Source organism: Eulemur rufifrons, chromosome 7 (assembly GCF_041146395.1).
Source record: "Eulemur rufifrons isolate Redbay chromosome 7, OSU_ERuf_1, whole genome shotgun sequence".
Lineage (NCBI taxonomy): Eukaryota > Metazoa > Chordata > Mammalia > Primates > Lemuridae > Eulemur > Eulemur rufifrons.
The window spans coordinates 219,764,319-219,786,621 of NC_090989.1; the positions used below are offsets into that span (position 1 = coordinate 219,764,319).

Below are 22,303 nucleotides of genomic sequence, written 5' to 3' on the forward strand. Positions count from 1 at the left end.
GTGTTTCACCACTCATTAGCTCTCTTAGTTTTATTCTGTGCAACTCAGTGATGTTATTGTCTCCAATTTATAAATGAAGAAACTAAATTAGCAAGAATATTTAACTTTTGAAGACACACTGCTAGAAGGGTTAGAGGCAGACTGTGAACACAGATGTTTCCTAGTTTTTTAATCTCAGGGTTTTGAGGTGTTTTTGGGTAGGTAATGTTTCCACCCTCCGCAAATACAATAGAGTCTCGGGATTGAGCCAAGACAAACAGGCAGTGACGCTGGAGTTGGGATCAGGGAACAGCATCCCCTGGTCCAGATGAAGTGGAGAAGTGAGCAGGTGTGGGATCTAGGCCTCAAAAGCTACATGGATTCCCTACTGGGGAAGGTCTAGAAGTCCAGGCGGAGGAATTTGTGCCTTTCTTCCCTTACCTTCTCTGCTATGATTTCAATCTGTGATTTTACCATTTTAAAATTTATTGCCATTTCTTGAACATTCTCATTGGTTTTGCTCACAATAAATAATGAATGTGGGGTTGACTTTCTCCTACCTTAATTAGGGATTTACAGAATGTAAATGTTTATTTACTACTCTATGTCTATGAAAACAAAGAAAAAAATATATATTTATCTCATTTTAAAAAGATCAAGAAAATTTGATTTTCCAACATTTCTGTTCTCTATGTTTCTTTATATTGGAGTGGTTAATTATGATCATAAAGTAATCAAATTAGCCTCACCTCCCTATCTGAAATGTTCTTTTTCCTTCTCAATCTCCAGGGGGTTAAGAGAAAAAAAAAATAATAAAGGAACAAATCCCCAACATACACAGCAAGTTCTAGCACCCATTTGGAAATCATTATTCCTTCCTGTGATCCCCCTTACAGCACTTTGTACATATTTTAGTACTTGTCACATCCTGCCTTGTTTCTTACCTGCCTCGGCAGCTTTCTAAAATGGGGCAATGCTCACTCTTCACCCTCTATACTGTATACCAATGAAAGGCATACAGTAGTCACTGCATTGGGCATCTAACAATGTCACATTATCTAACAGAATGACTCAAGGATTTTTCTTCATATAGTATGATCTCACTATTCTCTTTTCTTAAGATACAAAATTATCTCAGTAAATGGGAATCTATTTTCCCGAAGTCTACCTTCCAGGATGCTGTCTTTCTCTGTCTCCCTCCTGTTTCTCCTCACAGTGCTCATGGTTGGGGTCCTGTTCTTTAACCTTTGGATGGCCAAGTTTGAGCCAGACCGTCAGAAAAGTTAGGCTAGGCCAAGTGTGTCATTGAAGGAAGCTGAGTTTCTGGCTCCCTGTTTGAATGTCTAAGGAGGAGAGAGCCCCAAATAAGGAGCTATGGATCAGCCTCTACAATTTAATTTTCATAATCTACAGGGTAACCTTACATTCATTTGTACAAATCACTGTGGCCTAATTTATATTTTCTAGAGTAAACCTTACTAATCATAGGACAAGGTCTCACCAGACATATTTCTCATTAGAAATGATGAGAACATGTTAAAAATAGTTCACTCTAGTCCTTCTGAGTTTGTGATAAGTATTTCATTTCATTCAAACTACATCTGCTCATGTTCTACACATATATTTGAGGGGTGAAATAAGGAGCCAATCATTAAAAAAGAATTTTTGTTTTAAGGAAGTGTTACCCTAAAAATAGTTACATAAAACATGCTTCTGGTAGCTGAAGATGCAGACATTCTTAACTTCTGGGCTGAGTAAGTGATATTACCTCTGTTGATCCTGTGAAGGCCACTTTGTCTACATCCATGTGAGAAGAAATGGCTGCCCCTGCAGTAGGCCCGTAGCCAGGGACGATATTCACTACTCCAGGAGGAAACCCTGCCTGAGAGGTAAAAAAGGAAAATTCATCTAAGTGGTTTTATTCTTTATTATTATTGTTGTTATTACAGTTATTATATATTATTAACAATATTTTCAGCTATTATCAGACCACCTAAAAATAACCTTAAGCGTTGCATTACTGAAGGCCCATTTTTCCTCAGGGTAAGGCTACAGATTATTGCCCCACTGATGACTGTCTCAAATTTCATCATAGTAACTCACAAAGAAAGTATAAGTGTTTGGTAAATTACTTACATAGAAGGAAAGCAATGTGTTTATTATACCCACCAACAAAACTAAGAAGCTAAAGGGATCTCGAACTTTTAGTTTCTAGCTGTTGTCAATTGCTCAGGGCATAACAGCTGAGGTAAGAGTCCCCATTGGCATTATTTAATCAGGAAAATGTTAAATAAGCAGGGTAAACCCCTTCATGATCGCACTTCAGGATTGATTTCAAGCCCAGTTAAAGAATTCAGGTAGAAAGAGTGGGAACTAGTAGGGCATATTAAAATTTCATGTTAATTGGACCAAATATTAAAATATTTCATTTTAACATCCTCTGCCTGTTTTTAATTTGAAATAAAGAATATCTTTAAGATACGAGTTCAGATTTCCTAAATTGAATTTTCTAGTGATTAATGCTTGTTTTTTAAGTTTTGGTAAGATATGAAGACAAAATGACAATGAATTGTTTGCAAGAAAAAAATATATCAACACAATATAGGTAGTTGATAAAAATAACTTTCATGTGCTCTTTTACCACTTTTGAACAGGAAGACAAAGGCAGAGGAAACCATAATAGAAAAGTGAAAATAAACATATCCACTTAGGAGAAGATGTGTTTAGAAACAATGTGGCCTAAGAGTACAAACAAGCATATTTGCACAGAGGCCTCCAATCTTCACATATCCTATAATAGATTGAAAAAATTTGCAGAAACCACCAGGCCATTAGTGGCAGTGACAAACCAACTTAACGTTTCAAAATTTGAAAGAATACTTTGTCAATTTCATTATGAATTTATGTTCACGAGAGGTGGACAAAAGAAACAAACAAGTGATCACAAGGTGACTGACACAAGCCCTTGCATTGGACTTCCTGTCTGCATTTGGGCAGAGACTCCTTTGGGTTAACTGTGAGGAATCCCAGCCAGCCGCCATGCTAAATGCATCCTCACGCTGGACAGGAGACTTTTGTAAATAATGTAGTTGGCAGTAGCATCAAATGAAGTGGAGTCCTTGTACATAGTTTGATTGAGGAGACTTACCTCTTTTATTAAGGATGCCACATGAAGTGCAGTGAGAGGAGTTTGCTCTGCTGGTTTGACAACTACTGTGTTTCCACAGCTCAGGGCAGGTGCTATCTTCCAAATAAGCATGATCAATGGGAAATTCCACTAGAAAGCAATATATAACAAGAGATTCTTTGTATTGCTGAAAAACACATTTGCTAATCTAAGTTCACAAGATATAACCCAGCAGATATTAAAAAGTAATTGTATTATCTTTGTGTAATCATCTGGTATATTCTAATTAACTTCATTGCTAAAAGCAACTAGTAAATGCCAAAATGCTCTAAATAAACCAGATACGGGACGGGAGTAGGAGAGGGCTTGAAAATTCAATCAAGTGCTATCAATTTGAGTTCTTCTACCAGGAAGATAAAAATACTGCGTGGTTTGGCTCACCATTAAGCATATTACAAGTTATCTGTCAGTGTTTAAAAAGTATGAGTATTCCTCCCACCCCACAGGTGATTTATTATAACTATTTACCTAATTGTATCATTAGTGGTATTTATTTCTAGGATAAATATCTTGTTAAAGACAAAGATATACTGGGTCCAGAAACTGAGTGCTTGGGTTCAAATCTCAGCTCAGTCACTACCACCCATGTGAAGTCACACAAGTCACTTGCTCTGTGTGTACAACTGCATCATCTTTAAGTGATGATAACGGTCCTCTCCACCTCAGAAGGTCTCCTGAGGATTAATCAAGAAAGTGGACCAAGAGCTTGACACAGTGGCTGGTTCATCATAGGGACACAGTACATATTAGCTGTTATTAGTATTTGCAGTTATGTAGTTTTTATAGATATTACTGTAATTTTTGAATTAATGAGGCATTTCATTAAAAATGTTGGTACAGATACATTTCAGTCTACTTGGAGCGAAAGACATTAGTCAGTTATTCATCTAAGAATTTCAAGATACTTCACCATTTTTTATTTGGTCTTTGGAAGTACGTCAGCTAAAGAGATATCATTTAGTCTCCTGTTTGTTAAGCTTAAAAGGAAAGATTCACAATTCCACTTAAAAAATACTATCTTCTGGCCGGGCGCGGTGGCTCACGCCTGTAATCCTAGCACTCTGGGAGGTCGAGGCGGGTGGATCGCTCGAGGTCAGGAGTTCGAGGCCAGCCTGAGCAAGAGCGAGACCCCGTCTCTACTAAAAATAGAAAGAAATTATATGGACAACTAAAATATATATATACAAAAAATTAGCCGGGCATAGTGGCGCATGCCTGTAGTCCCAGCTACTCGGGAGGCTGAGGCAGTAGGATCGCTTAAGCCCAGGAGTTTGAGGTTGCTGTGAGCTAGACTGACGCCACGGCACTCACTCTAGCCTGGGCAACAAAGCGAGACTCTGTCTCAAAAAAAAAAAAAAAAATTCTATCTTCTTTAAGAAGAACTTGGAGTACCAGAGCCTCTCATCTTAAGACACAATATATTCCATACAGTGCTCTAAATGCCTCTGGTATTGTTTCTTTCATTTTTTTTTATTCTTATTTCAGCATATTGTGGGGGTATAAATATATAGGTTACGTATATTGCCCTTGGGCCGCCCCCCCAGTCAGAGCTTCAAATGTGTGCATCCCCTAGACAGTGCGCATTGCACTCATTATGTATGTATACACCCGCCCCTCCCCCACCCACATCTGCCCGACACCCGATCAATGTTATTCCTAAATGTGCTCTTAGCTGATGATCAGTGAAACCAATTTGATGGTGAGTACATGTGGTGCTTATTTTTCCATTCTTGGGATACTTCACTTAGTAGAATGGGTTCCAACTTTACAAGATTAGAACACTCTGGTTGGTACTATTCTCTGTAATGAGAAGCCTCAGTGAGGAGATGAAGAATGTTGGAAACTAACAGAGCCTACTACATTTCACTAAAAGGCTATAAAACATGGCTCTTAAAGACAGGACAAAATATGATTTTAAAAAACAACCCATAGAGTATAAGGTTAAGATCTGTTCATACTATAGTACTGAAATACTCTCAAGAGACATGCCAGGATATAGATAGGTTTTTGGACTACCTAATTCATATCTAAGATGTTTAGTCACAGCGAGACCAAGTTCATCAAATCCTATATTTATTCTATATTTAACAAATATATAAGGAGACTAATGGCCAACAAACCCATGAAAAATGCTCAACATCTCTCATCATCAGGGAAATACAAATCAAAACCACATTGAGATATCGCTTAACTCCAGTGAGTATGGCCTTTATGAAAAAGTCCCAAAACAAATGTTGGTGTGAATGTAGAGAGAGAAGAACACTCATACACTGCTGGTGGGACTGCAAACTAGTACAACCTCTATGGAACGTAATATGGAGATACCTGAAAGAGTTAAAAGTAGAACTACCATTTGATCCCACAATTCCCACTACTGGGTATTTACCCAAAGGAAAAAAAGACATTCTATAAAAAAGACATCTGCACTTGAATATTTATAGCAGCACAATTCACAATTGCAAAGATGTGGAAACAACGCAAGTGTCCATCAATACATGAGTGGATTAATAAAATATGGTATATGCATACTATAGAGTACTATTCAGCCATAAAAAATGGTGAACTAATACCTCTTGTATTAACCTGATTGTAACTAGAAACTATTCTTCTAAGTGAAGGATCACAAGAATGGAAAAAACAAAACCCACATGTACTCACCATTAAATTGGCACTAATCGATCCACATTTATGTGCACATACAAAGTAACATTCACTGGGGATTGGGCAGGTGAGGTGGAGGGGGAGGGGTAAGTTCACACCTAACAGGTGTGGTACGGGTGGTCTGGGGGATTGGAATGCTTGTATAGCTCTGACTGGGATAGTGCAAAGGCAATTTATGTTACAAAAGCATTTGTAACTGTAATATTCTGAAATTAAAAATTAAATAAATAAAAACAAATATATAGCAATCTATTTGTATTGTACAAAGTTTCATTACTAAATCTAATAAAATTAGAATCTTTTTTAAAAAATTTAGAATTATATAGAAGAATAACTTACAGGAATGATTTGGCCACATACACCAATAGGTTCATGCCTTGTATAAGTAAAAACGTCTCCATCTAGAAAGTGAAATACACACAATTATATATAGACCAATGTATTTGTCATTCACAGAATGGTGTTTTGGGGCTGATATGAGAGAATAGTGTAGACAATAATTAAAATATAAAACACATCTCCAATTGTTCACAAAATGAAAATGGAGCCCTCAAATCATAATTTGGAATGACAGGAACCATAAAATTGAGTTAGCTGAAAGCAAAACACAAAATTGGAAACAATATGAAAGATAATTAATTCTATCACTCATCATCTAAGTCAGCTGATTTCTAAATCATCCTTCTTCTCAAAGTTTAGTTAAAAAAACTGACCAGAAAGGAAGGGAGAAGTCTCCAGCTAAGAGAAGAAACACATTCACTGTGTTTCTGGCAGCTCAAAGTTCTATCACTAATAGTAACTTTTTTTCAAAAATATAACACTTTAAAAAATAGTAAAATTAAAAAACAGATAATTTTTTAAAACCTCTCTATGATTAATAATCCTTTCCTACTCACCAGTTCTAAAATGTTGTTTTCTATTTGCCTACGAAACAATAAAAGTAAATTCTCTTAGTCCATGAAAACAAATGCCTGAAATAAAAGACATTTTTTTTCAATCTAGACTTGACTGATTCATGTGCTTCAAAGTCTGATGATGTCATTCCAAGAATTTCATTGTGTTTTGTGCTCTGTTCTGTTTTGGTTCCCACAGAAACCTTCTGGCTTCAGCAAGAACCCTCTATATCGAGATCTATTTGTGCTTTAAATGGTTTTTACCATTTTGTCCCAGAATAAAGTGAGACAGTCATTAAGATAGTCACATTTCTTCACACCACCATGGTTTCACTCTCCTCTTTTCCCTTCCTGGTTACCACTTCTGACCTATCGGATGTTCCAAGTAGATTGGAAATGCACATCAAGGCCAGTTCTGGGGTGTTGTATTCCTCAAGTCAATACGTTTACATGAATTAAATTCTACCAATAGTGTTTCGCACAGTGATGCTTTTTCATATTTTATACAAAATGTTTTTCATATTTCTACCCAATTTTGTACATACTCCACTATATACATACATCTTCACGCACAGGAATCCTTAACTCGGGCTATAAACACAGTTCCTTCTTGCTTTGAAGCTATTTGAAACAAATCAATGTGAATTAGTTTGTTTAATTAGTCTGGTCTAATTATATTGCATTTGACCAGGCACAGATGATCATAACTAACTCATACTGGACATGCAAAGAGGCATAAATAATTACATTATAGAAAGGGTAAAAATGTCACCATTGGAATAAAACCCAAAGAAATAACTTCTGAGGCCAACTTTAAAAAGTTTGGTTGAGCCCTTAGAGAGACAATTGCATAAAATCAGTAATTGTGGCCATAAGAATGTTCTTACGTTAGTATTTTCTAAAATATGCATAGTGTTATCTTCTGCATGATTATGCTGAAACAATTTTAAAAGCCATTTGTTAGAGCTCATATCCAAGGTTTCTTGGATCTGAGTCTTCTTGTCAACAAAGAAAAAAAAATAAAAAAGGCATTTGATGAATCTTAACAGAACTTCCAGGTTCAGAGCTGTGTTGTCTCAAAGTCTAGGGGAAAACAATTTTTCTTTATGTGGTAGACATCTTTAAAAGGGAGAGTTTAAAATTATTCAGCTCTATAGTAATCTCCTCACTGCTACTCCCACCCCTAGGGGTTTCCCAAAGCTACTCACCAGCTGGTATTGTACGGCCCTGGATCTTGTCAGCCCAGCCTGCACAGTACTGTAATGCTCTTATGGCGCCTGATACATCCATCAGATATGCATTGGAAAATATTTTTCCAGCATTCATTGCCTCCATTGTCTGAAAAACAGATCAAATTCCAAATCTAAAATGTCATAAAAGTTTTACATTAAAAATACATATAGTCAATATTTTGAATAATCATGTGCTAGAAAATTTTGAAAATAGAAGAAATCTTAAGTCATCTTGTCTAACATCCTCTTTTTTAAAAAGAGGCTAAAAAAAAGAGTTAAAATGACTTGCTTCAGGTCACATAGCAAGATCTGGGTACAAAGGATTGTGAGATTCTGGTTTCTAAAGACTAGGGCTTTTTAATCTCATTTGGAATGTCCTCCAGCTAACAAACTTTCTAGGAATCAGTCACAATTTGATGTATACACAGCAGGTGACAATGGTATCCAGTTTCAGTCAGATCAGAGTTTCAACCAGATTTCACTTACTGTGTAATCCAACTCTATGTGACAATTTAGTGTCAGTGACTATTAATGATGCCTCAATAATCATTTTTAATTTTTGCATTCCATTTGGCTATAGGCAATCTATTCATACAAACTTAAGTAACACCTGAAATTTTCATTTATAATTTTCCTCAGGAGAATTTTTAATTATGAAACTCCCAGTTTTGCCCTTATTATCATAATTATCATTTGAATGGTCTATAAAATTCAACATTTTCTTGTCTAGTGCCCTAACCATTATAGGATGACCTATCTCCTCTTTTCCTTCTCTTCTTAAGCAGAACTTTAAAGAACTTTTGGGGATATAATGTTCTGCTGGAGTGATTATCTGGCAGGAATATCCAGGTAATAAACTGTTAAAGGTGTCCTGTCTCTGTGTTACACTGTCTAACATCTCAAAATTTAGTCTAACACGATTTTTTTTATGACTGTATCTTTTCTCCCATAGGACCTTATGCTGACAGGCAGTCAATAGATCAGATGAATGAGAGAAACCATGTTTAAACAAATTCTGCTTTCTTCCTACAGGACATTTTGGTTTATATAGTTTTATTGTACATAGCTTCTGGCTTCATGTTTTTGCATATTTTGAATTATGCTGAATCACCAATTGAGTAATAAACGGTTCTTTCATTAACTATAAATGCTAATTTTTTTTTTTTTTTTTAAGCAAGCTTCTCTGTAACTGCCACTTTAAGATTCTAAAGGTAATAAAAATGTACTATGGAATCTGATCTTGGTATTGGTTTGGGTTAAATTGGCTTCATTATAACGCACAACTGAGAAGACAAAAACAAGGAAATATCCTCCACAATGATATCACCCACTGACTTATCTAACTGCTAAAATATAAATTAAAAAAAAAATTGAAAACAATTTTTATTAACACATCAATGATTGGATTTTTTTTCTTTAATCTTTGCCTTTTTCAGCTGTAAAAAGAACATCATTTAATTATGACAATTGTGAACAGATATTTCAGGGAGAGAAAAATTAGCCATTTATTAAATATCTTGGTGGGCTATTGGATATACATTTCTCTAAAAAGAAATGAGATTTATTTTAGAGAAATATTTTGGGCACCTTTAACAAATGATATGTTTTCACCTAAAAGTGTTCACTAGTCTAGTATTTAAGAAACCCAGTACCTCATTCCATAAGATTCAAACTGCATCTGACCTTGTTAAAGGATTTGAGAAGAAGTTGTAAAGGAAAGAAATTTCTTTAATTTGGTTTAACTTGGGGTTTGACAATGTTTAGACTGTAGAATCTATTATGGGAGCAGAAATTAACATCACCCAGAACTGGAGTACAGATTAATATTTGAGAATACACTCAATGGTCAGAGTCCTACACAAGAGCTTGGAGATAAAGTCTTTTTATTTTGCTTGTAGAGAGCATGTAGTGATCACTAAAACCAAAAGAACTTGCCAATTCAAACAATGAATGCTTTTAAGAGCTCTATCTACCTATCCAGTTTGGTTAATACTCACTGCCAGCAAGAGACGATCTCTTTCGATTAAATCAGCCAGCTTGAATAATAGTCGTCCCCTTGCTGAAGCATCCATAGTACGCCATGGAGAACCGATCTGAAAAGCCTGTCTTGCGGCCTTCACTGCTTTGTCAACATCCTCCTGTGAGTCAAAGGGAATTTAATTCAGTAGGCTGAATGTACTGGATCAGCAAGTCCAATGGCAATAACCCAACGAAATAGACTGAAGCTCTTGACAAGCAGGCACTGTGTCTCCAATAGCCTAAAGTCTAGCACTGTGCACACTCAACTACACCATATTGCAGTTACACTTGCTGAATGATCTTTAGAATGACCAGCTCCACACATCTCGCAGATGCTTGATTTCCTAGAATATAAATATTGTAGTAATAATTGCTATCATTTGCATGCTTGCCATATCTCAAGCAATGTTCTAATAACTATACACATATTAACTCATTTAATTCTCAGTCATTTAATGGGACAGACATGTTCCCCATTTTACAGATGAAGAAATTCAAGCAAAGAGAGAGGAGCTTTACCCAAGGTCAATAACTAAGAGCAGCTGAAGTGAGTTTTAAACAGAGCTGGTCTCACTGTAAACCCTTTGCTTGCTCTCACCACACATTACACGCCCTTGGTGACTGGGTTGTAGGAGTTCCAGGCTAAGTTTAAGATCCAAAGTAGTGAATATCTTCTTTGATCTCTGTTGATTCTCTACAGCCTGTCCATTCTCATGAAGGGCCTATTAGAGGGGAATAAGAACTTTTCTTTGCTCTTGAAGAATAAATGTTATAAACATGTGCTCATTCCTTTTGTGCAGAGGGAAAAGGCATAGAGGAAGTAGATCTGGTATATGGAAGAGTCTGCAGGGGGCAGCTCCCCTGTTTCCCATCGGGGTACAAAGAAATTTTTAAACATTAAATAGGTAAAGAAGTCATTTTCTTATTAATAATGCGCTACTTCAAACGACATTCATTCCAGCAAAAGACAAATAGTAAAGTGATTCCACACTCGGTCTAGCCTCTTTGACTCCACTCTCCTATTGTCTTCATGCAAGCTCTTTCTACTATTCTGCATTTTTCTATACCAGGTATCTCCTCTGGTTCTTTCTTAATCTACCTCAGTTACAAATGTTGCCCTGCCCATTCCCCTGCAGATCTTTGTTCAGACCTCTTCTGCACTCCACAGAATATACCTACTACAGGAGTCACCACCTCCTTCTTTCATCACTACCTCATATATCCTTTTTTCCCTCCATCAAGTCAGTTGCAATCACCTTAAAGGCATAGGTTATCTCAATATTTCTTCGCACATAGGATTGGCCACTGCATGAAACTATGTGTGCTCCATAAATCATGACACATCAAAGGGCAGTAGCTTGCAAATTTTTGCAGGAGACATAATTCCCTTTGAGAGCTGAGCGGGGGCAGTGGGTAATTATCCTCACTCTTTTAAGTTGTACAAAATTAAGCTAAATCCCATCCAAGCATGACACTTCCCCCTTAGAGAATCATGGACCTCAAAATAATATCCCCCTCCTTAGGCTTAGGCCGTATTCAATCAAGAAACCTCAAACTTACAACTCTACAAATTAAATATAATTTTTATAGTATTTATCACCAAACTAAGATGATCTGGTGTAAGAGTGATGTTTTAGAAGTACAATCTGGTATGATCAAGTGATGATACTTACTGACTACAGGCAAAGATTCTTTCACTATAATATATCATACACTGGTATATCTCACTGTCTAACTTTTGAGAGAATAATGAATATATACAATAAAATACATACGTTCATTGCTTTCTTTTCCTGAGAAATTATACACACACACACACACACACACACACACATGAACACACACACACACGCACAGTGCATATTTGGGGCATTCAGTTAATCACATTGATTGCTTATATTTGGACTCTGTCTCATGCCATAGGTTCTAAATTTTTCCAAGTTAAATTCAGAGATGAATATTAAAAAAAAAATAAAGAAAAGCAAACCATAAGAATCTGAGATTGCCAGTATGATCTGTGGATTCCATGGCCTACAAAATATATGCTGCTCTGTTTTTAAACAGATCTGTGTGACATAGCTTTTGTTTGGATCTTCTGCTCAGTGTCCTGCCATCAGCCTTAGCCAAATATGGGGCATTATAGGCATCCTGGCCTCCCAAAGAGATATGGAGAAACTGGTTTCAAGACAAGTAACTCTGCCATATGGAAAACACATCCCTAGAGAATGCTGCTATAAATAAAGATGTTCTTGTGCCTATGTCTTTTGGATCATGCCCTTCCTTTTCTTATATCTTATATTTATCTTACAGGAGCAGAAATAGAATAATGGTAATTAATATATAGTTTTGGAACAAAACAATCCAGATTTGAATTCTGATTTCTCCTTATTAGCTATGTAAGCTTTGAGCTATTTGACTATACATCCATCCATCTAAAGATTTGATTGATAAACATTCCACTCTGTAGTATTCTTAGCATCAGGCTGCTAATGATAGAAAAATGAAGTAAGGAGATGGCCCTTTTGAAATATTCAATCAAATGGGAGAGACATACAACCAAATCATCACCCCAATACATTATTATAAACTGTGAAAAATATTCTGGGGAAATATGTTGTGGCAGGACTTCTCTAAGGCTCAGTTTTCTTTAAAATAGGGACATGGTTACCTCACAGGGTTGTGTTGAAGATTAAATAAAGTAACACTTGAAACACATTTTCTGTGTGACAGACATGCTAAGTGTTGATTAAGTTGTGGCAATTGTTACTGTAGTCCTAGCAGTCAAAACAACCTTTAACAATAACTCTTGGTAGTTCTAGTATATTCTAATCTTCCTTTCCATTTTCACTGTCCTGCACTATTTAGGCCCTTCTCATTTCATATTGTCAATAGCCTTCCCAAGTTCATTCTCTTTTCTCCCTGAATTGTCTTGCCTGTTGCTACCAGGCTAACCTTTAAGTACTTTTATCTTATTACTTTCTCTTTCAAACATTTACTACTGTTTCATTTTATCTGCAGTCTGAAGGCCAAACTCCTCCGCCTGGTTCTCAGGGTCCAACATTGTTGGGCTTCACCTCACCCCCTCAAACTTAGTGTTCACATTTTTCCTACTCTATCTTACCCAACTCCTTCTCACCTTTGCTCCTGTAACTTTCCTTACCTAGAATGTTCTACCAGTACACCACTTTACTTTAAAAATCTTATATATTCTTTAACACCCAGCTCAAATATCAATCTACCTAAACCCTCACCAGACTAATCCAGCTTGTTGATAGCTACTAGTCAAGAGCCTACTAAGCTGCAGGCACAAGGTAAGTCCTTTACAGTCCCACCAGTACTGCTATAGTTAAGCATCACTGACTTTGGTTTTCAGGTGAGTAGACTATGGCTCAGACATGAAATCCAGCAGGTAGTAGAACCAAAATTTAATCTATATCTGACTCTAAAGTCTAGTTCTTATAGCTCTGTAAGACTGCCTTAATAATGAAATCCTTTGAATATTTACTACTATCTGTATTATAAGCTATGATATGTCTTACTATTCAGGGCCTACAATAGGCAGTCAATAAATATTCAATAATTTGTTACCTATCTTAAAAAGTTTCCAAGTTACACCGATTTTATATAAGGATGCATCTTCTATGACATTTATATAATAAATATTTCAATAGCGTTCATTATATAACAAAAATTTTTACATTATTCAAAATACTTAGGCATCAGGGTTTTTGTTGTTTTTTTTTTTTTTTTTAATTACTTAGGCATCAGGGTTATTTTCTTTTATAATTCCAAAACTAGCATTTCTTGGATTTTTATTCCAGGACTGACATTATCAGAGATATAATTTTTGAATTAACCAGAAAACAATTTGGCACATAAACTCAGATTTGCCACCATTAATAAAACTTTTGCTGATGGCATTTAGAATGTTCCTTTCTAGAGGAAAGGGCCACAGGCTGAATGTACGAAGACAGTTCAAATGTTGCTGAGATATCAAATGGCTGCTGAGCACAGTTAAGGGAGAACTGAACTCTTCAATCACTCCCACGTGGTCCATCTCCACACCAGATTCACTCAGAGATGCAGAAAATAGTCATCAGACCAGTTCTACTTTTACACCTGTCACAGGCACTTACTTTAATGGACATTTACTTTTATCCCCACCAATTATTTGCTGGGTCATGCTTTAGTATTAAAAGCAGTTTTCAGGATTAGTCAATAGAGCCTAAAAGAGCCACTGAAGTGAAAAGAAAACAGTTCCCACCCACATCTGTGCTTTGCTTTGTAACCTCCATTTGTTCTGGCCCCTCCTCCAGTCTTTATAATGCCACTGAAAGGAGGTACATAGCCCATTGTGAGCACCATTCTACTTCTAAACTAAATCCCTAAAACCTCTTGGCTCATTATCTAAAGAGTCAGTTCCAGAATATCGAGTTTACTGTGACTGTAATTTGCTTGATTTGTACCTTTCATTAAGCAATGTTATCAGAGTTTACTATACATTTGCCAGCAAAGTTGCAAGAACATCAATGCTTATATGGAAACAAATGTTTTGAATAATTCCAAAAAGAATAGGCGAGTGCTGGTTGGTAAGCAAACAGCAGCTCACCATGAACAGTTTGTATCATGAACAATTGAGTTTCAGTGATCAAATGTCCAGATACCTCAGTCAGCATCTTGACCTGGTGTGAAGCTTTGCTAGATGTTACTGAGCATCCTTGATTGCTTGTCTGAGCAGTGCTAAGGCTCAGTGAGCACCGAGCATGTCAGTGGCAAAGATTTCTAAGGCTACTAGTATGAGCATCAGCTTTCCCTTACTGCACATTAGGAAGAAGGTAAATTCTGCAAACTGTGCCAAGAAAAGTCCTCAGACTACCTGACAAGGTTTCAACTGGAAATTCAGGAGCAGAGACTTGTTTTACTGATAAAACTAATTCCAGTGGCAAAGCTAAATGTTCAAGGCTCCAGAACTAAAACATCAAAAATATTAATATTAATATTAATATTAACTCAATGATTTTTAATGAGATAACTTGTTAATTTATTGTTCTTTGAGTTCTATGTTAACTTCTTAGTTTTATCTAGCAACCTAAAATGAACAATTTTATGTTAATAAAGGATTTCTCTCCTTTTCAAACCTATGATTAATCTCTTCTTAGGCAGCCTGTATAATAAATCTAGACACTATTTCAGTTTAAAATCAAGCAAGAAAAAATAGTATGAAAACCTCACCAAGACACCCAGAAGCACAGGCTCATCATCATCACGACATGACTACTGAGTGTCTTTATGTACCAAGAACAACCTAGAAAAAAGTTCCCCAGCCTGCATCAGAAGCCATATTTTCGTGACATGTCTCTTGAATTTGCAATGGGGTTTGGGAGCTCAGCATGGCAAGAAACCAAGAAACCTGGTATAAAAATGGAAATAGTATTTAAAAACTCACCTTATCTCCTTCTTCTACATGGCAGATTATCTCCTCAGTTGCAGGATTAAGGACAGGAAATTTCTTGCCACTCACTGAACCATGCCATTCATTGTTTATGAAGATCTGTAGGGATGGAAAGTAGGTACAAAGGTATTTAAATATGCAGGAAAGGTTGGAAATTTTTATAAACTTAAAGCATTACACAATGCCTAAATGATGCATATCCCTTCATCTTTCAAAATTTATTGGCTGCTTAAGACATTCTGTGCATGAACGCACACACACATACTCTCTCTAAAATAAAATACAAAGTGATTTTAAGTTTTATAAAGATATACATTCATTTCAACCCTAGAAATTACATACTGGAGGAGACAATCTAGAAATGAAAGATTTTACCTAAAATAGCCATGAATTTGAGGCAAGAGTGGAGGCTTTAGTGGGCTTGATCTTTAAAAAAAAATGATTCTATTTTCCACTTCAGTTTCTCAACATCCTCATTTTTGGCTACTGGTGATTTGATATCACAAGTGACTACTTTCTAATCTTTTATCTGACTGTTTTAACGCTAGTAAAATAATTATGCTAAAATAAAGGATTTTAAAAGAAGTTTGCTCAGAAAAATTTAGCTAGTGACATGATTCCACTGGCTTTTTAAAAGCATAGGAGTTTCATTCTCCTTTTCAAAAGATTTCCTAATAATTTATTTATCCTCAAGTGAAATCAGGCGCTACATTTCTTAGTGATACCTAAGACATGCATCTAGAGAAAGGCAGAACTATAGGAAATACGGAATTTTGTTCTGTGTGAGGTATAGAAGAACAGAAATATTAAAAAGTGTATGTCGTTTAAAAAGTCTCAGTTTCAACTTTTACATCACTGAATTTACATTTCATTAAGCAGCCAGCTTTGATATCTCATTCACTTTTCCATAGAGAAAAATATTTGACAAAGTGAAATTAAGAAATACCTCTTTTGTGTTCTGTTTCTGACAAAAGCTAGTATTTCTTCTCTTTTCATCCCTTTATTTCTTGTGTTAGTACCCTACTATTAAACTCCATTATATGTTCTGCTTTGTGTTAATGTTAGATATCTATATCTCAGTGCATGAAACTCTAAACAAAAAACTAAATACATTACAGTACTTTCCCCAGATTTTTTAATGGGCCTTTCAAAACTTGTATTAGATTTACTCCCACTTGCTAGTCCTACCTTCTGTCTGCCCTGAAGTTTGTATTACCTTCTCAGACTTTGTATCTCTAAATTAAGAGAACACAATATCATTCTGTCAGTGATATACCCAGAATTCCACTCTTCTACAGTATAATTTCACTAAAAAATAAAATAAAAACATATAGAATTGCTTACATTCTATTAGGCCTGTGCTGAAACTTTCGAGCTCTTGCCTGAGTCTCTTAACTGTAGGTGTGTGATAATTTGTGGTTTTAAGTTCTCAATAAACTCTCAATACATTAGAGCTTATTTCAATCTATATAATCTCTTTTAGTGAAAGACTCATTACAATATGTATGTACCATCTAGTTTCATCATCAAAATCTTATATCTAAACTGTACATAAAACTCCCCCTTCAGATTAAAGTCAGTGAATGTTTTGTAAATGAGCATTAACCTAAGGTCAAAACGCAAGTTTATCTGGCAGCCTGCAGGCAACAGAAGAGGTCAGCTCTAGCAGATCCCAAATCACCAGCAACTGTTCTGTATTATTCAGTTTTAACATTTAATATAAGAACACTGTAAACCCAACTTTTGTTTGAACTTGTGCTCACATTTATATAACCCTGGCTAGTCACTTTTGTTCCATCAGAAAAGTGTTTGTGAAATAATGAGTAAATACTTGAGACACTGATGGTACTATGGGAAATGTGAGAGGAGTTAGCCATGACCACTGCTCTCCAGGGTTCTATAATCTCGGAAGAGAGTGTGTTTATACCAAGATCAGCAGTCAAGAATTAAAGGTTGTGGAGAAAAGTGGCCAAAGCAGTGTTTTAATCAATAAATGGTATAGAGGGAGGCAGGCTGGAAGAGCGCATCTTTGAAGGACCAGATTGGATTCGTGGAAAGAAAAACAATGAGCAAAGGAGGGACCAACCTTGGGAAGTTCTGTAACACAGTAAAGAGATCAGCTAACAGAACAGAGATTTCCAGCAAAAACAAATTATAGATAACGTCTGATGATGAAAATAAAGTGCATTTGTGGTGGAGCTTGATCCCCAGAGTGAGAAGTTTGTATTCTATTCTGGACATAAGGGAATGACTGCATCAAATGGATGTTTTATGAATACTGATTTTAAAGTACTGAAAATTGATTTGAAGTAGAGCAACCAAAGTTCAGGAGATTAACCCAGACTACTTTAATAGCCAATCATGGAGTCATAAGGTTTTAGAGTAGAGTGATGCCATAATACAATTTGCAAATTATGAATTATGTATATTCTCCTACAAACAGAGGGCTTTCAGCATATAAAAAGAACTCAGACCCTATGGGCTCAAGGCCACATGTGACTCTCCAGATCCCCAAGTGTGGCCCCTTGACCGAATGCAAACTTCACAGAACAAATTCCTGTTCTGCAAAATTTGGATTCAGTCAAAAGGCCATATTCAAGGATCCAGACGGCCACAGGTAGCCCCAAGGCCACAGGTTCTCCACCCCTGTGGGTTGTTAGGCCGGGTATTGCACCACACTTTTCTTCCCCTTAGCTATGGAGAATGTATTGGTAGGAAGTACCTTAATTACCCTTTTTCTGTCTTAACTTTATTAGCTTTACATTTGGCATTTGCCTTCTGGCTATGTGACCAAAAGTTCTTATATATTCACCCTTCCTATAGTTATATTTAATGGTTATGTGGAGAAAGTCTAGACTAAAGAATGTTTGTTACAATAATTATAAAATCTAATTTAGGCCTGTAGAAATATTATATCATGGCAACAATGTCATTTTCCACTTGTTGATTGCCCTTAGCAAGTTTAGGGGAAAAGGGATGATACTATAAAAGTAAAATATTCCTGGGTGCTATTTAACCATTAAATTAATTATATTCTTATTATGAATTTTGGGCTAAGGATACTTTTGAATAATATGTATATAGAGATGTCAATTTTAGGTTCACAATACTGATTGGAAATTATAGATGCCTATGCATACTCTTGGATTGCAAGTGATTTTATGTGGGAAATCAATCAATGGGAATGTTGAGACAACTTAAAAACTGATTTTTACTCTTTCAATTTTAGCTATGTCAAGTTTTAAGAGATATATCATATTACCTTTGATAAATAAGTGACTATTTCCTGGATGCAGTTTTTTGTTCAAGAATAAGTCATAATTTTGAAAAACAATTTCCTTTCCGGAGTAAATCTATTATGTCTTAATACATTTGGTATAATGCTACAATTCTAAATAAATAAGCAATTTTATCAAAATATTTCTGGTTTGCATTAAGTTGGATTTCACTAGTGGGCAAAATAAAAATCTATTCGCATTCTCTGTTGATATGAGATTTGGAAGCCGGTTGGCTAAAGGGGAGAGCCCCTGACTCCCTCCAAAAGATATCAGGTGCCCTAAACTCATACTGTCTCTGCAAGGCAGCAATGGGCCAGCATCTCTAGATCCAGTAAGAGAAGCCAATACTTCCTAGGTGGCAGAGAGATTTTAACAGATGACACTTTCAACGCAGGAAGGATTTCAGCACTTTCCAAGGGAGAGAGAGAGAGGGTGGGGAGAGTGACTGTTTTCTATCACCTGTGTGGATTTCCAAACCTGAGATCCTGGGTCACAGCATTGGGAGTGATGGGTGGTGGTGTCAATGTGCAGGCAGTGATTGTGCTGTGTGTGAGCTTTTAACTCAGCCTTAGGACCCTTAAAAACTTACCAAAGGCAGTGGAAAATGGAGGGAAAAAGGACAAGACAGGGGATGAATCATGACAGAGAGAGACTGAACCAAAGTCAGGTGATGTGTTAAAAATTTATAAAAACCAAGGCTGGATCACTGACAACTATTTTCAACCCAAACCCCAAGGCAGCAAAGCAAAACGTTGGGACTCAGAGTCAAAAAATGTAAAAGGAAATGAAGGAGGAAATAACAGATGGGAGGAAAATTTTTTAACTCAGTCAAAGGAATGAAAACAAAACGAGAGAGTGACCAAAACCAAAATAGGAGAAATAAAAATGTATTAAGCATATGAAAAAGAGATGCTATTTCAGTATACTTTTCCTTCCTTTTCGTTTTCTATAATTGCCACTTGTTTGACACTTTCCAGTAAGTTTTTCTAGTGAGTCCCTACTTTGAATTGAAATTTCCTGTGAATGACAAACCTGGAGTAAGAAAGTGAGGGAGACTAGAGAGAGTCTTGTAATATTCTGGGCGTACCTTTGCCAAATGCAAATTGTTTGAGGGTGTGGATTCACCACATTTTTCAGGTTCCCATTTGTAATGAAATTAAATGGAAAGCATTTTCCCCTTTAATAAAATTTTGTGGAAATTATACCTTAACACACTTCCTAGCTACTGGGCAGCCATGTTAAAGGCACAATCTGATCTCTGCTGACACTTTCTTAAGGAAAAGAGCCAATGAGCTGAACAACTTCCTCATACGTTGTGCCTATGAAAATGAAAATGCAACAGACCTTAGGATTGCAAAACCATTCATGGTCACAAGTACGGAAATAAATATAAAGGAGCAGGAACTGTTATTGTATCATTAAATTATAAGGCTCTCTGCTTTTCACTGGTTAATTCAGAAAGCAAAATGGCTCTCCCCTGAGTTGCAATAGTTCATTTCTTACTTTACTTTCTGTATCACACCCTAAAGATAATTTTAAGTGATTAGATTGGTTAGACTGTGTTTTGCTTGTTTATTTAGGCTGTTTTGGAGTACTTGGCTCTGACAGGGAGGCAGGCATTCAGACATGGCAGCAGTGTGAAACAGGCCAACTTCAGACATACTCTCAGAAATGCACAGGCGGGATCCTTGTGCTCTTTCTCTGAGCTGCAGATTGTGAAGTCTGGCCCTGCCCCCTGCTCTTGTTTCTCTAATTATTTATCATTTAACAATTATACACTTTTTCCAATAGCAACAAACCTGGCTGGAGATGTAAATAAGAATGCTTGCTTCCCCCAAATATGAGAAATAATGTAAGTCCACTTGAAGTTTTTTGAAACAGGAGCTTCCTCATCTAATTATCAGACTTAAGTCCTCATATGCAAACACTCCTTTTACTAAGCATATAAAAAATGATACTATTTCAGTATGCTCTGTTTCTCCTTTCTTGTTTTCTATTATTTCCCACTTGTTTGGCTCTTTCCAGTAAGTTTTTCTAGTGAGTATCTGCTTCTCTTATGATTCATTCCGGTTATACTGAAGTTAATAGAACTGCGTAGTAAAGTCCACTGATTCCTGGAACAAGATCCTTTCACACAGAACAGAATTTGTTTCATTTGCAAATCTTTTAAGAAACGATGTGATTTAGAGTTCACTGTTTGATCAGAACACTAAATCCAGGCCTGGATTTTTCAAGCCTTTTATTTTTCTATTTGCAAAGGGCTCTTTCACAAGTTTACTTAAATTGACCTTTCATGCTTTAAGTGAATGTAGTTTTTACAAACCCGAGTCAAAGCAGCAAATACAAATTGTACTAACCTTGGTATACTGAATCTTCAAATTGGTGAGTGGGGCAGGTATGTCTGGCTTGCCTGAGGATGACATTTCTGGTTCAGCTCCTGGAATACAGGTGACAGGCAATTTGGTTCTGATAGGGCACTTGGCTTTATTTGTTCCTTTTTATCTGCAAGGGCTAAAGTTTATTTGCATACTGGGATATGATTGGATGAACAAACTCAGAGCAAAAAAAGAGTACTACACTACTTATTTGTAGCACCTAGAGCAGGAAGCCTTTGACTTTAACCTTGAATCCTTAAGAAACCAGCTCTCAAGCATTGAAGTTGCATCTGGAGACACTGCACTATTTGCAGATGAATGAATTTACAAAGCCAAAAGCTGTGATGAGACTGTGCAGCCCAGCTGCTCTGGCCACTAAGTTGAGTTATTATTTTTTTAACTTTTCATCCTTTATATGCTACTATATAACTTTTTGTTCTCTGATGGACTTAGAGAATTTGAGGATTGAAAAAGTCTAAAATGGCACATGTTCTCCGTAGAAGCTGATGAGGAGAGATCCCTGGCCAGATGTCTTCAGGACAAGGCTGTCAGGAAAACAGTCCATCTTCCAGAAAAATCAGAGTGTTGTTTGGGAAAGAAAGGCTCTCTATCTAGACTGTAACCTAGGTTAGCTTTAAAATATCATATCAAGTGCATTTTGAGTGCTAGGTAAGTAGACCTATCTACCATGCTTTCAGAAGACCTAAATTATTTTTAATTTCTTTATGTGAACAGAAAAGTCAGTAGGACTTTTAGGGAACTCAGCGTTTACTGTGTCACACAGGGGCACCACGATTAGCAATAGGGAAATATCCTCTGTTAAAACTCATATAAACTGAAAATAATCTTGGTTTTGGAAGTTATCTGTATTTATCAATATAGGCAGTTGTACAAAGAATAAATAGAAGCAGGACTCCCAAATAATTCAAATTCTTAAGTTAATGTTTCAAGCTGGGAACATTCAAACTGGACCATTTTTAATTGTACTACTCTCATTTTAAGTACAATACTTCATTGTAATGTAGCCCTAGCAAAAGTTACAGTAGGAACAAGATAGAATACTTTGGATGCTCTGATTGTTAAGAACTAACAACAATTTTGGTCCAGTGAAAACTGCCAGCTCCCCTGAATATGGGATTTAGATACAGAAACTAAGAATGATTGGATAGTTTGTCCAAATCAGGTGCAGGAGCCCTACTTTCTCTATCTTTACTTTCATTATATATT

General features: G+C 36.3%; 1 protein-coding gene across 3 annotated transcripts in view; it reads right to left on the reverse strand.

Annotated features, from left to right (window-relative positions):
- The window catches only part of LOC138388357 (aldehyde dehydrogenase 1A1-like), a 39,037-nt gene extending 17,886 nt beyond the window's left edge, over positions 1-21,151 (reverse strand). Inside the window, exons 1-7 of one of the 3 annotated variants that reach the window (XM_069476392.1) lie at positions 21,059-21,151; positions 15,418-15,522; positions 9,950-10,090; positions 7,929-8,058; positions 6,167-6,228; positions 3,128-3,256; positions 1,748-1,861 (exon numbers count right to left, since the gene is read on the reverse strand). In XM_069476392.1, the coding sequence (XP_069332493.1) occupies positions 1,748-1,861; positions 3,128-3,256; positions 6,167-6,228; positions 7,929-8,058; positions 9,950-10,090; positions 15,418-15,522; positions 21,059-21,124 (747 nt within the window). In that variant the 5' untranslated portion in view covers positions 21,125-21,151. The remainder of the gene's footprint in view (positions 1-1,747; positions 1,862-3,127; positions 3,257-6,166; positions 6,229-7,928; positions 8,059-9,949; positions 10,091-15,417; positions 15,523-21,058) is intronic. The other 2 variants (XM_069476390.1, XM_069476391.1) reach the window with 2 other exon arrangements.
- Positions 21,152-22,303: the final 1,152 nt, after the last annotated feature.